The sequence below is a fragment of the Pipistrellus hanaki genome (assembly GCF_964339955.1).
Source record: "Pipistrellus hanaki genome assembly, chromosome: 8".
Taxonomy (NCBI): Eukaryota; Metazoa; Chordata; class Mammalia; order Chiroptera; family Vespertilionidae; genus Pipistrellus; species Pipistrellus hanaki.
In genome coordinates, this window is record NC_140510.1 from 40781141 (window position 1) to 40795829 (window position 14689).

General features: G+C 33.8%; 1 protein-coding gene across 3 annotated transcripts in view; it reads right to left on the reverse strand.

Annotated features, from left to right (window-relative positions):
- Positions 1-14689, reverse strand: part of SCN3A (sodium voltage-gated channel alpha subunit 3) — a 117902-nt gene that overhangs the window by 21674 nt on the left and 81539 nt on the right. For all 3 annotated transcript variants that reach the window (XM_084891578.1, XM_084891577.1, XM_084891579.1), the window contains exons 18-21: positions 13487-13954; positions 3100-3220; positions 1489-1643; positions 335-508 (exon numbers count right to left, since the gene is read on the reverse strand). In XM_084891578.1, coding sequence (XP_084747704.1) covers positions 335-508; positions 1489-1643; positions 3100-3220; positions 13487-13954 — 918 coding nt within the window. The remainder of the gene's footprint in view (positions 1-334; positions 509-1488; positions 1644-3099; positions 3221-13486; positions 13955-14689) is intronic.

Consider the following 14689-nt stretch of genomic DNA (forward strand, 5'->3'; position numbering starts at 1 on the left):
GCTTAGATATGTCAATTAGCAGAATTTCATTTTAGCTATTCCTGAATTTGAGGTCCAAAACTTTCAGAAAAAGAACAGCTGTCTTCTTGTGGCATAGACCATATTTCTGTGTTTTCTGTTACCACTATCCACATTTATAGGATCTCTTCTGTTTTCCATGAGGCTTTTCTAATTTTTGCATTTATTACACATATTTTAAAAGGTAACTGCATAATTGTGTCAGCATTAGTGAAACTAGGTTCTTAAAAGTCAAAGTTTCAGTTATAGACATATATGAAATGGCAAACTTGCGTCTTTAAGAAATAACTTATACTGATGTAATCAGTATACTTACATCAACGATCAAGAAATCTAGCCAGCACCAGGCATTCGTGAAATATGTTTGAAATCCATAAGCTACCCATTTGAGAAGCATCTCCAGGATGAATATATAAGTGAACACTTTGTCAGCATATTCGAGCATGGTTTTGATAGTCTTTCGTTGTTCAATGTATATATCCTCAAAAGCCTGTGAATGAAGAATTTTATTTGAATGGCTTGAGTTCCCCATATATTTGATAAAATTGCTTAGTATAATACTGGTCACACAGCAATATTTTGATAAGTATTAGCTAATATCAAACAAACATCAGACATGTGGCAAAATTTAAAAATTAAAACTAATGGAAATATGGTCAAATAAATGTCAATATCTTTACTGATTTAGTATGTGCTTTCTTCCTTGCTTTTTATACCAAATCTCTATCTCAATTACTGCTACAAAGACATGCTTATAGAGAAGTAATATAAACTGAGAAGAATAATTAGAAGTTTTGTTAATGAGGGAAAGACTTGACTTATTCCAACATGACCTTGAATGTTTCCCTGAAGAATCTGGTTTATTTTGAAAGAATAAATTGATTAGACATAAAGAAATCAAGATACATTTTTTTTATTCCCTAAATGTTAATCTGATTATTTGGGACAAGTGGATGGTATTTGATATGGAAGGTAACATAGTTATAGAATGTCTCTGGAAATGGTTTTCTCAGTGAGGAGAACATCTGTTAGATAAACACCAGATGAGGAAGTCCATCTGGCTCTTTATGGTCCTGATTTATTCTGTACTGAGTTTTGCATAGTTAAACCCTAGATGCTAAGCTCTGCAAGGCACAGATATATCTCATTTGCTTTTTCTAGTTTTAAATTTTTCTTGACTTCAGAGAGAAAGGGAGAGGGAGAGAGAGAGAGAGAAACATCAATGATGAGAGAGAATCACAGATTGGTTACCTCCTGTACGCTCCCCATCAGGGGACTGAGTCCACAACCCAGGCATGTGCTGGATAAGGAATTGAACAGTGACTTCCTGGTTCATAGGTAGACGCTCAATCACTGAGCCACTCTGGCTAGGCCTCATTTGTTTTTTAAACTCAGTGTATGCTTTTGGTATTTTTGGAGAATAAGCTATTTTACTAAGACCTGATTCTTGCCAGCATGCATTTGACTTACCAAAGCACCACTACTAAGGAGAATCATGAAGACAATGAAAGTCTCAAACCAGTTGTGTTCAACAATGCTGTAGCAGGTTTTCCGAAGATTCCACCAGACCTTTCCTTTGCCTTCTTCTGTACTTACTTGACAGAATGGAAACTTTTTAATACACCCTACGAGATAAGAGTCAATGAAATAAGTTAGAAAAATATATTGTACTCTTAATTAGGGAAAAATAAATTTTGTTACTCTCATCTCAGTTTTAAATCATCATTTTATAGGGTAACTGGTTACTTCATTACCTAGTTATTTTCAGCACCTCTCCAGTATCACAAATCATCAACTCCTAGAATTTAAGGAATTACTTTATCAAAAGTTACTTAAGTATAAATGGTTTTGTTCTTTAACACTGGTTATGATCTCTCTTTGCCTCGAGGCCATTGATGAAAATAGTACTTCTCAGGATTAGGGAAAAGCTACACGTTCAAATTGCTTATTCCTTTTTTGATGTGATCCTGGATTTTCATTTCCCTCTTTTCATGCACGGAAAATCCCTCTGTGTTCTCCGGTATCAGCCACTGTCAGTTTTCCCGAGCTAATTTATTTTCAGCTAAGTGCTTTTCTTAGTCACACCTATGACTCATCTTGTCGGTCAGTATCTCCATTTCTTTGTCTTCCTCCTCTTTGAGTTCATGTTACTGTATTTCTAACTTCCATATGCTTTTCTGCTCTAAATCTCTGAGCTTCTACTCATCAGATTTAACCAGCAAATCTCCATTTATTTATAAGCAAGATGCCGTAGTGGTTGCTGTGAGAACAACTACTGTTATCTCTCTACAATACAGCTACAGCCCCAGACAGCTCGTTCTGGTCGCAGCACAAATTAAGCACATTTGAAACTGTAAGGGATGGGGTGTAATTAAATTAATTCATTTTGTTAATCTTCACCCCAGGATATTTTTCATTGATTTTTAGGGAGAGTGGAAGAGAGAGGGAAAAAGAGAGAGAGAGAGAGAGAGAGAGAGAGAGAGAGAGAGAGAGAGAGAGGGAGGGAGGGAGGGAGGGAGGGAGGGAGAGAGAGAGAGGGAGAGAGAGAGAGAGAGAAACATAGATGTGAGAGAAACACATCAATTGGTTGCCTCTTGCATGAGCCCCTACCAGGTCCCATCCGGGGAGGAGCTTACAACCAAGATACATGCCCTTGACTGGAATCGAACCCAGGTTGCTCTATCCATTGAGCTAAACCGGCCAGTGCCAGATGGGGTGTAATTACAGCCACAGCTACAAATCAAATCACCACACTAACAATGGAGTCTGAAGCCATTGCGGTATCAATGAGATGACATTCCAGAATGCCATTTATCTCATAAGGTTAATTTTTCCACCTTCTGGAGGTGGGGGGGGGGGGGTGAGGGGGGAGAAGACCGGTCAAATCATCCTAATTGCGCAGGCAAGGCCACTGCTATAATACAATCTGGAAATATAGATAAATTAACTTTTTGGGAGAAAAGAGGAAAACAAGATAAACATGCCTTCACCATTTCTTTGAAATATTTCTGTCCAATGAGGTCTATCCAGTCTGTAAGGAAAGAAGGGAGATTACATTTAATCTCATTAGAGCTCGTTTACCTTCAGTGAAACAAGCTTCTGGTTTAAGGTCTTCCTCTGGCTCAACTTCAGCTAGTTCACCTTCTCGGGGCGGAGCAACGTCAACGGTGCTTCCTTCAGATGAGCTGGTTCCATTTAATTTCTGGAAACAAAACCCCATCGCAAAGATGTCATTCCCCTCCCCTTTTATTAGTTAATTTGGAAAGCTCTGTCATAGTGTGAAAAAAAAAATAGTGTGAAAAAAATGGTATTTGACTCTATTAACATTACTGATAATTACATACTAATAATTTAACATAAATTAAAGTCCTATTCAAAACACTGTAACTATGGACTTAATTCAGACAAAATAAAGTTTAGACAGCATTCAATGTGGGTGACTGGGAAAGATGGATTTATACCGATTAATGAGTTTTATGATCTCCATATATGATTGCCACATGAAAAGCATTTATTTCATCAATACTCAGGCCAATTCAAGAATAGTTTGATAAAAGTTTGGTATGCTGGCATCCACTATTGATTATATTAATTAAAATGTATCAAGTCAAATTGTAATTTCCACCTCTTCCAATGGAAATTTTCAGAGGGCAAAGAACATTACCAGTTGTCTGTACTACTGTCCATGTTTCTTTATTTTTAGAAAGGAAGAAAGGCTCATTAACATCAGTCAAAGTCATTATACTTCAATTTCGAGCTATATTTTTCTCTGACTTACATAATTTTCTTCCTATTTTACTTCTTTACTAGCAGAAAAATGATCTCTTTCTCTCTCTTTCTCTCTCCTATTTAATATTTGCTAAAGATTTCTAAGTGGAAATTTCTTCGTAAATGACATTGTTCAGAATTTATTTTGACTTATTAGGAGCACATTCTTAATTCAACATGTAATCAGTTTGTGGATCTTTCCATGAAATAAATCACTATGACATGCTACATGGCTAGGAAGAACCACTTTAATGTTACAATAATAAATATCTAGTAAGTACTCTGAGGTCACTTAGGAAAACATGGATGTGCAACAATTTATGAAAACTGATGCAAAGACATGACATACAGCACAACCCAGGCAATGTAAAGCTTTCAGAATGAAAGAACGGTGCATGGATATGATAATGGTTTCAAAGCCTCCATTAGCTTTAGTAGCTAAGTGGAAGGGTCACTCTGCCCTAGCCTTCTGAAAGAGTTCATGTGTCACTAAAATAGGCCTAAATGTCTTCCTAAGCACAGGAGAAAAATGGATTCAAAATTCTTGATTTATCGAAATCACAAAATGCAAATATAGTTTGATATGTTATAATATGACCTAATTGAAGAGTAGTTTCCAGATGATACTTTTTGTGATGTTACTTTAAGGGTGAAGTTAACCAGGTGCAACTAATAAATAGATTATGAAAATTAAGTCAAAATATAATTCTATAATAAAATACCTCCTATCCTGAAGTATGGTACAGAGAGAAGGGAGGCCATCATTTTGGGCTGGTGGTTCACAGGATTATTTTAGTACAAGAGTGGTAGCAAGAATATCATAATTGCATAATATGATAACATCACAACTGCATACAAAAACCAGTAAGAAAACAAGTATTTCTGAGATTACTTATAAAAAGTTTCATGCTTCTTCCTCTTGGCCAGTCCAAGCTCAATGATTTCTTTTGAGCCTGGTCATAGTCCACCTCCCATGAAGCCTTTATTTCTTACATGATTTATCCACACTAAATTTTATGGAATGGTATAATTATAATTTATGTACATATATAAACATATATACCAAAATGTACACACACACACACACACACACACACACACACACATATACCAGACAATCCAAGCACAAAATAGACAATACCATTGTTGAGTTAATGAAGAGTGAATAGATTAATAACTGTATTTCTGTTTTACTCTTTTTCTTAATGTATGTTTATTGATATATATATATATATATATATATATATATATATATATATATATATATGGAGAGAGAGAGAGAGAGAGAGAAACATCAGTGATGAGAGAGAGAAACATCAATTGGCTGCCCCCTGCATACCCCTTACGAGAAGTCAAGCCCATAATTGGGCATGTGACCTGATTAGGAACCGAACTGTGACCCCCTGGATCACAGGTCAACATTCAACCACTGAACTGCACCAGCTGGGCTGTGTTACTCTTATAAATAGAATTATATTTAGATAATTTCATCTCTCCATTTTGATAATTATTGTATTAACAGAGCTTATTTAATTGTATTAGGAAACACATTTTTCTGCATTAATAAGAATTATTTAATTAATATTTTAGTGATAAAAACATATTTCAAAAATGTTTCTCTAAAATATTGGCAGACACTCAATAAAGAAATCTGAGAGAAGAAATTAATAGTATAGATGTACTAGTATATACCCCCATTAATATACATGTACTTTCCTCTTGGAAAACTTTAGGAAATATACTCACCCTTTACTTCTCATCTTAGCACTGTTAATATGATTCTAAGATGTTTATTGTTTTTCATAATATTTGTCTGCTATATATTATGTCTTATATTTAAATACAAAACTTATTTAAAGCAAACTCTTCACAGCACCAGTAATAGTAGCTGCTAATCTGAGTGACAACTGAATCTACTCTTTAGTAAGTTTTGACCTCTATACATATTTTTGATATGATACTGTCTTTGGATTATAAACGTTGGTGAATGTGATTGACATGTTTGGATAAAATAATTTTAATTTTCTAAGTGGCTCTAGAGACTATGCATTCAAAATTATAATATAAAGAGGTTCAGTAGTGAATTAGTTAATCTCTATCTGCTTGGTATAGTGAGACATAATATGTTTTTTGAAAACAGAAAAGGAAAAAAATTCTGCATGCTTTCTCTTCTCAAACCTATTTTACAACAAGAATCGCTTCACTGTAATCCAGGAGTTTTCTGGTTCTAAGGATAAGTTCTTTAAACTTACAATCTGTAAAGCTCCTTAAGGAATGTTCAGAGATCTGTAGACCCGCATGCACCAAAGCTTCAAAATTGGTAGGTTAGTGTTCATTTCACTAAAAAGTGTCCAGTGGGAAGCTCCTTCCCTTATCCAGGTTGCTGTAAGTTTAATTCTTCTTAAATTGAAGAATCAGGCTGATTCATATTATACTCTTCATAGGCCACAATTTTTCCATAGGAAAGTTATAAAACTATATCAACTACATAAAATTTTAAAAGTTGAAATTTACCTGCATGTATAAATTAAAGCTTAGACTGTCATTAGATTATAACAACTTACCGATTATGATATACTTCCTTATGTGCTCTATTCACTGGATCCATAAAGAATTTTATTGCTGAGTTTTTAAGTCATTGTTTTATACTTCAGAAAACTAGTTAAGCATTTAAAATTCTACACATTGAGAAAACTACCTACATAATCTAAACATTTTCTAAGTTCAACACTTTGACATTCATACTCTGGTAAAGGGTAGTTTATAATACATCTGATCTTGGCCAAACCCAAATGATGTCCCAGATGGCTATTTAAACGCATGTAACTGATTTAAAAGCAAGTGAATGGTGATAAATACGAAGAACTTACTTTCTCTATATTGCCATAGCTGTGATACTACAACGATATAAAAACAAAACAACAAAAAAACAAAGAAAACCTGAAATGAATTTTTTCATATTAAGGAACTTGTTGACTGTACTAACTAACTAAAATCAATACTTGTTTTGATGTAGTTTGAAAACATGATTAGCTCTATAGGCATAATGACGCAATGCTTATGCTTTCATATAAAGCCACATAGTACAAGCTCATACTTGTTTTCTTGTACTATTTTCTTCCTGCTCCTCCGATACTGTATGGCACTTAAGGTCAGACTCTTCCATCCCTTGTAGAAATTACTGAGTCTACAGAGGGATGATGGCTTATGCTGTACGAATGCACACTGGAAAGCAGGTTTTTAGATGCAACATTCTCCGGGCCTAATTCAGCCGCAGAACACATGCCTGGCTGTAGCAGAAGCCTGGCGCAATGCTGTGGAAGCTGCACGCTGATCCAAGAACCATGCGCTCAAAGACATGGTACCTGAACATGAAGTTTTCAGGAAGATGAATTACAAATACCACTCATCAGAAACACCAGAATCAGCACCCAGGAAAGCCAGGAGACCATGTTTTCCCCCTGAGAGCATGAACTTATATAGGAATCTTCCCCTTATGATGAATATTCCTCTTGATTTTTACCCAATTTAATGATGAAATTTAACTTTCAGAGATAGAAGAGAATGTTAGCAACTGGCCTACTTCCACTGAAATGCGCTCACATTTCATTTGTTTTCAGTCAGCTATCAAATGCTTGACTCTCACAAACTGCTGTTTCAAGAGGCAAAAATAAAAGATTCAGCCATTACAGATTGCCTTTAAAATCTAGCCATTGATCTCAGAGCTTCTGGGTTTTGTCTTGCAAGTAGAAGAGGAAAATTGTTTGGTCAGACAAACTATCAGGGCCTTAGTCCGATCTTTTGGATATGCGTATCCATATCTTGACTGAGGACATTTCACTTGAAGAACAGGTAGCCACATAGTTGAGACCATTGGGTTGCTTATTCAAGGCAGGAATTACACAACTAAAACCAATACTTCTCTTTGATGGACCATTTATTGAATGGTTAAAATATAAATCACTTGTATTTGGTTTGACCTCAACATATTTAAGATATGCAGTGCCCCCTGTACTCCTTTTATCTTAAAGTAGCCTTATTAAGGACATAATACATGAAATTGAAAACAATTATGTGGTAATGGAAGAGTAAGGTAAAGGGCATTCAGAAAGCAGAAGAAAAGGCTGGTTTATCTTGAGAAGATATACAAAAATTACCATCTATTATAAACCAGCCTTCATTGAGTAATTTCAGCACCAAAACAGTTCTCTAAGGGGTTTAAAATGGCTCTTCACACACCCATCTGTGCCTCTGTAAGAGACCCCTCACACTCAGATTCACAAAAAGCATGACTAAAATCATTTTTTTATTTAAAAAAATATATATATTTTATTGATTTTTGCAGAGAGGAAGGGAGGATAGAGTTAGAAACATCGATGAGAAACATCGATCAGCTGCCTCCTGCACATCCCTTACTGGGGATGTACCCACAACCGAGGTACATGCCCTTGACCGGAATCGAACCTGGGTCCCTTGAGTCCGCAGGCCAAAGCTCTATTCACTGAGCCAAACCGGTTAAGGCTAAAGTCATTTTTACATTAAAAAAATAACATAAATAACCAGGGACGACTTTTCCCCTATTTTTTCACTAATAATCTTATTTCTGAATTTGTTGCATTCTACAACTAATTATCAGTTATCCCTAAAGAATAAGAAAGTATTTATAAATTAAACCTAGAAACAACCCTAAACTCTACTTAGATATCATTTTTCACCAAGAGCCTTGAAAATTGCCAATATTCATGAACTTCTTACTTTTGCTTTATAATTTCCTTCCCAGAACCCTCACTCAGGCTCCAATAAGCAGTGGTATCAACAAGAAAAAGTTGAGTCAAGAGAATAAGCTAGACATTAATCCTCAAACCTACAGTAATTTTGGAAGATGCCCTTTACTCTTTATAAAACTATAATTAATATTCAAAAGTAGGAAATTTTCCAACTTTTTTTTTTTTTTTTTTTTTTTTTTTTTTTTTTTTTTTTTTTGCCTGCTCAGTTTTGGGTAGAACATTTTAGGGAGAAATTATTGTAGGTCAGGGAAATTTTTTAAAAATGGACCAATTAATGATCAAGACACCAGGAACTTTTTTCTACCCCATATAATGATGTTTTCCTTCTTTTAAGTACTTTACAGTGATCACTTAGGTTTTGCAGACATATGATTTAACAACTTTTCTAAACTACATAAAATCCAAGATATGTAGTGCCCAAATGCATACAGACTATGGCCCTTCATATCCAAAAACTTGTGATCACACTACTCTTCTTTTAAAAGACCTTACCCCAAAATATAATACATGAAAACAAATATTTCCATTTGGAGCACATGGATTGGATGGATTGGAAATTATATTTACAATATAATTTGTCTGAAAATGGAAGCACTATTTACACATCTATGTGCGTCTCATTTTGGTGATACAATTTACTTATAAGGGCTGAATCAACAACAACAAAATTGTGGTCTTATTTTAATGAAATAAAAGCAGGTAAATAAAAAAATGCATGCCCTCAAGTTCTTGACTATCTTGAACTTTAAACATTCCTATCGTGTTTTAAAATAGATATAAATCCTATGGTCATGCAATTATTGCTTTTAAAGGGGAAAAAGACTAACTGGAAAACTCATTAGCAGAACCAGATAAGATGTTGGGACTGCCCATGTAGCTGACCATGCTGCGATGTGTCACACGATTCAGCAGAGCAGCTGAGCATGTCTAGCAGTTCCTTGCCATGGCAGGGGAAGGAACATAGCTGAGTAGCATGCAGGCCAGTCAAGATTCATTTAGAAAATAATTGTACACTTGCTTGGGTAACCCGGGTAAAAGTGGTGGCACGAGTTTCTGGCTGGTTAAAAAACCCCAGAGCTGCATTCTTGATGGCTCCCGCTCGATTTTACCCCTGTGAGAAGTAAGAACGGTAAGCAGTGAAGGTTACAGCAGGATAATGCTAGATTGTGCTTTGGAATTCAACTTCAAATATGATTTTTAAGAGCATTTATTCTATATCCTTTATCTAGGAAGACAATGAAACCTTTCAAGGACAAAATTGTCAAAATTGCTACTTATATAAAAATTCAAATAAATCATGATTATGGAAACTTTAAAAAAGATAAAAATGAAGAAAATTTAAATGTTATATCTTGTCACAATATTTGTATAATTCCAAATTATTCAAAAAGAAAAAGATCACTGTTTTTAAATCTGTACCTTAAATTCTCTTACATTTTTTCATGCAAAGCTTTATATTTATTTTCATACCGGACTATTTATGTTAGTGATCCATATAGATGGATACAGTATATACATAATATATCAAGTAATATATAATAACAATGATTCATTTTTTTATCTCTAAAAGCTTCTATCTCTAAAATTTTCTCCCCAGCCGGATGGTTTATTATGAAAATCATTAGGAGTTGATTAGATAGGCTTTATAGGTTTTATACAACTTCCACATTAATGATTAATTTACTGCCTCTTCCTAAAGCAGAAATGAATTGAAATTTTTTTTCTCTTCCTTTTTTTTTTCTTCTGTGATAAATGTATCACTGCTGGGTCTAGCTTGTATGTTTTCTCACTTTGTCAGCAAAGAGATAAGATACTGTGCTCTCCAAAGCACAGCTCAATGCTCTTTTCCTACTTGTGGTAAAAAAAACAACTAAGAAGCATGAGTCAAAATATCACTTTAAGAATATGTTGTGTGTGTGTGTGCATGTGCATTATAATTACTAAAAAAAAGAACACAGCTAACATTAATGTGCTCCTGGAATATGTTTAATGTCAGCAGTTTTCAGAAGTTTCAAATCAAAACTGAACTTTGCTGAAATTTACTTAAATCTTTTCTATAATGATAGAACATGCTGATTTTTGCTTTTAAAAAAAGTGTACTTTTAATTTTTGTGTGAGCATATATGGAAATTGATTGCCCTGTTACCTATTCAGGGATTATTTTTTGTAATAGTTTTTAAAACCATTACATAAAATTTATTGTTGAATTTAATTTTACTGCACAAAATACTTTGCCATTTTATCGTAACTGTAAAAGTATTTAATTGTATATTTACTTTGATTCATTTTCCCACCTTATTATCTGTATATTTTAAACAATTTCATTACATTCTGTAATTAGATTACATGTACCCAAAATTAGCTCGAAAGAAGAGAGAATGATTATTTAAAAAGTCACCCAATAAAGAAATTTTTGTTCCAATAACAAAATCTTTTCTAGGATTTGATAATGAAGATATTGTATCCTATTTATTCCAAATTTATCATTTTTTAGCCACTAAAAAGACATCACAGTGAGGTAGTATTCTTCTATTCTTCCAAGCAATCATTTAGATATCTGCATACATTACAGAGTTTTTTGAAGTATTATGGAAACCAACTGTTTCAAGATATTTAGTTTTCACAGTGCCAAGGTGATAAACCTATGGTATTAATGTAGCAAAAGTTTCTCCAGCTCTTTGGCTTTTCTAGCTCTTCTTGACCTCAAGCTAGTCTTGTCCATTGTCTTTTCGCATTTTTTTCTGTATACTTACTTCTTTGGTGAGCTCCTCTAATTTCAAAAGATCAGATAATTATGAATCTGCATTTTTGAAGCTATTTTTAAACCTGAGCTCTCACCCAAGCTCTGGTTCAAAACACTGTCACTTCTACTTCAGCATATCATAATGACATGCCTTCTCTTCCCATATAAACCTGGTGATCTTTTCCACAAAGAGTTTTAGACATTGGCATTACCATTTTTCCAATTTTCCAGATTTTTTATTGGGCTTGTCAAATTCCCACACTTACTCCCCTACTCAGGAATCTCACCTCATTGCTATCCAATGATTGTTAGTTACTACATTCCCCACCGTAACCCCGCTTATCCCTCACTCTAAACTGTTTAACTCATTGATATCAAATAAAATTTCCTAAAGCATCATTTCTCTGTTGGGTTTCCCTTGCTTCAATATAGACAGCTTCTTATTGCCTATGCAGCCAATTCAAATTCATCGACTTACTTCAACGACTGAGCAATCTGGAACTAACCCATTCAAAAATATTTTCCACTAACTTCTCAACCATACTTTATTTCCTTATATATGGTGATTGTTTCACTATCTCGCATTAATATTAAACTCACTCTCAATCCTGTCTTTTGTTTAGTAGGTTTTTGCTATTTGACCCAGACTTTGAGGTTTGTTTTAGTTTTATCTCTTCCGTTTAGTAACTTACTATGTTCTTGCTGTTCTCAATACACATGCCCTTATATTCAGTGCTATAGGATTAATCTTTTTTCTTTTCTTTTTGGGTTAATCCTTTTAATGTCTTTATTTATTTTGTGAGTTAGTGTTAGCTTCCCCAAAGATGTTGAGGTTTTCCTCAAGGGGGTTATGCTATGGAGCTCTCCTTTAATTTTTTCTTACTCATAGTATCCAGCAGAATGCTAAGTTAATAAAAGTATTCAATACATGTTTATTAATTCATTGGTGTCTCCTCTTAAATCAATATCAGATGAAAAATCAGAATTAACTTCTTATTTTACTAGAATGAACAACATATAGATTAGAATTGAACTCACTAAGTTGACTTTGAGTGAAATTCAGAGAAAAAAAATCTCATGCATCATTTAATGTGTATTTTTACCTTTCCCAAAATATTTTCAAACTTACTATTCTATACCAGCAGTTATGAAATACCTAAAAAAAAGATCAGAGAGCTACCAGTTGTGATATTGTCAACTACTTATTACTTATACGAATTCAGTTGTTACTGTATTTAAGAAAGAAGGTTATGAAATATGCTCACAAAATCAGACAACACTGGTCTGATTCCTAGGGTTTCAGTATTACGCCCTCTAACTAAAACTTTCTTTTATAACTCCATGCTAGACTTACTTCTTACCGGTATATCAGAAGTTCACAAATAAGTAATAGTAAAAATTTTAATATTGTTCTCACAACACAGTATTGCAGAATTAATACCAATAAACTACTATTATGATATCCTATGAATTCTTATCATGAAATGGGAAAAATTCCCTTCTTTTCTTTTAAATAACTAGTAATATGATAGTAAAAGCAGCTTTTCAATTTATAACTTAACTATAGTCTTCAAGTAAAGCTTTTCTAAGTAGTTCTTAGTATTTTCAAGTTCATCTGGAAGACCTTATAGATTTGCTTATTGCTGACTGAGCAAAATATTATCAGTGCTATTTGTAGTTTTCTAATATGTACAACTCTTTCATAAATGAATAACACAGTATCATAGGCCAAAAAAAAAAAAAACTTTCAGAGGTGAACAAAAACTATAAAAACTTTTCACATTAAAACAAATTGTAGCAAACCCTAATATTTTATAGAAAGTAAGGAGATGACACTTTCACAATGACCAATAAAATATGGTTCCTTGATTTCTTTCTACAGAGCATAATTAGTACAGAATAGAACATATTAGATGTTAGACCATATTTTTAAATCAAACGTTCAAACTATCAGGAAAATAAATGCTAACTGTTCAAAATGAACATTTTCTATGAAAATCTGTAATTTCTATGATTGAACTTCCCAATAAAAATATTTTTTACTTTTCAAATTTTACCCTTTATAGCTTCCAATATACTTTTAAGTAACATAAACACAGTAAGAATACTAAGTAATCATATTGCCTGGTTATTAAAAGAAATACAACACACAGCTTAAAAGCATTCTTACCTCTTTGCTTTCTTCCAGTTCAGACTCACTGCTGAACTCCTCAGTATTTAAGTTTTCGAAATCAGACTCTCCAACAGCAATTGGCACTGTCACAGTGAGGCTGGGGTTGTTTATGAAGGACATGTCATTTTCATCGATTACATATTTTTCAACACTGCTTCCAGTGCCTACACCGCTGGTAGTTCCATTCCCATCTTTTAGATAGTTAAGCTCTTTGCTTATTTCAATTGCAGTATTATTGGACATGCAGCTGTCTATTTTGTTGCCTTCCTGGATTTCTAGAACTTTTGGCTTTCTAAAAAAGGTTTTTCGGAAACAGTCCTGTATCTTACTTTTCACATAATCAATTCCCTTTTGCATCCTTCCTACTGCAATCTGGAGATTGTTCATTTCATTATCATCATCAGTAGCAGCAAGGTTGTCAGAGCTGAATGAACTCAGCAACAAGGCCAGAAAGAGGTTCAGAACCTAAGAGAAAAAAAATTAATTACATTAATATTGAAATATGCACAAATATAATAGCTTAAATAGGACACTCATAGATCTTTGCTAAAATTAATTCATCAAATGCTTCTACATTGCTTACTGTATTTTAGACACCATGTCTTAATTACACACTACTTAAAAGGACCTGACATTGCCGAAACCGGTTTGGCTCAGTGGATAGAGTGTCGGCCTGCGGACTGAAGGGTCCCAGGTTCGATTCCGGTCCAGAGCATGTACCTTGATTGTGGGCATATCCGCAGTAGGGGGTGTGCAAGAGGCAGCTGATTGATGATTCTCTCTCATTGATGTTTCTAACTATCCCTCTCTCTTCCTCTCTGTGAAAAATCAATAAAATACATTTAAAAAAATAAATCAATCAATCAATCAATCAATCAATCAATCAAAGGACCTGACATCTATCTGCTATAAGGGCAAAATGGAAAAACAGGCTCTATCTATTTCCTACTGAGGAAAATGGGAATCCAGAGCTTCTAATATTTAAATTATGTCTACTCAGGGTTGCCAATGAAAGATAAATCCCATTTATATGTTTTAGCTCAATGAGAAAAAAATAAGACATTTTCATTTTAATCATTTTACTTCATTTTACCAGTTTGTTTAGGGAATGTCTAGTTTTGTATTTAAATAATGAATTTATTTATTTAATAGTCTAGTAATATGTTAAAACAATATACTTGAAATGTACATTCCTTTGTC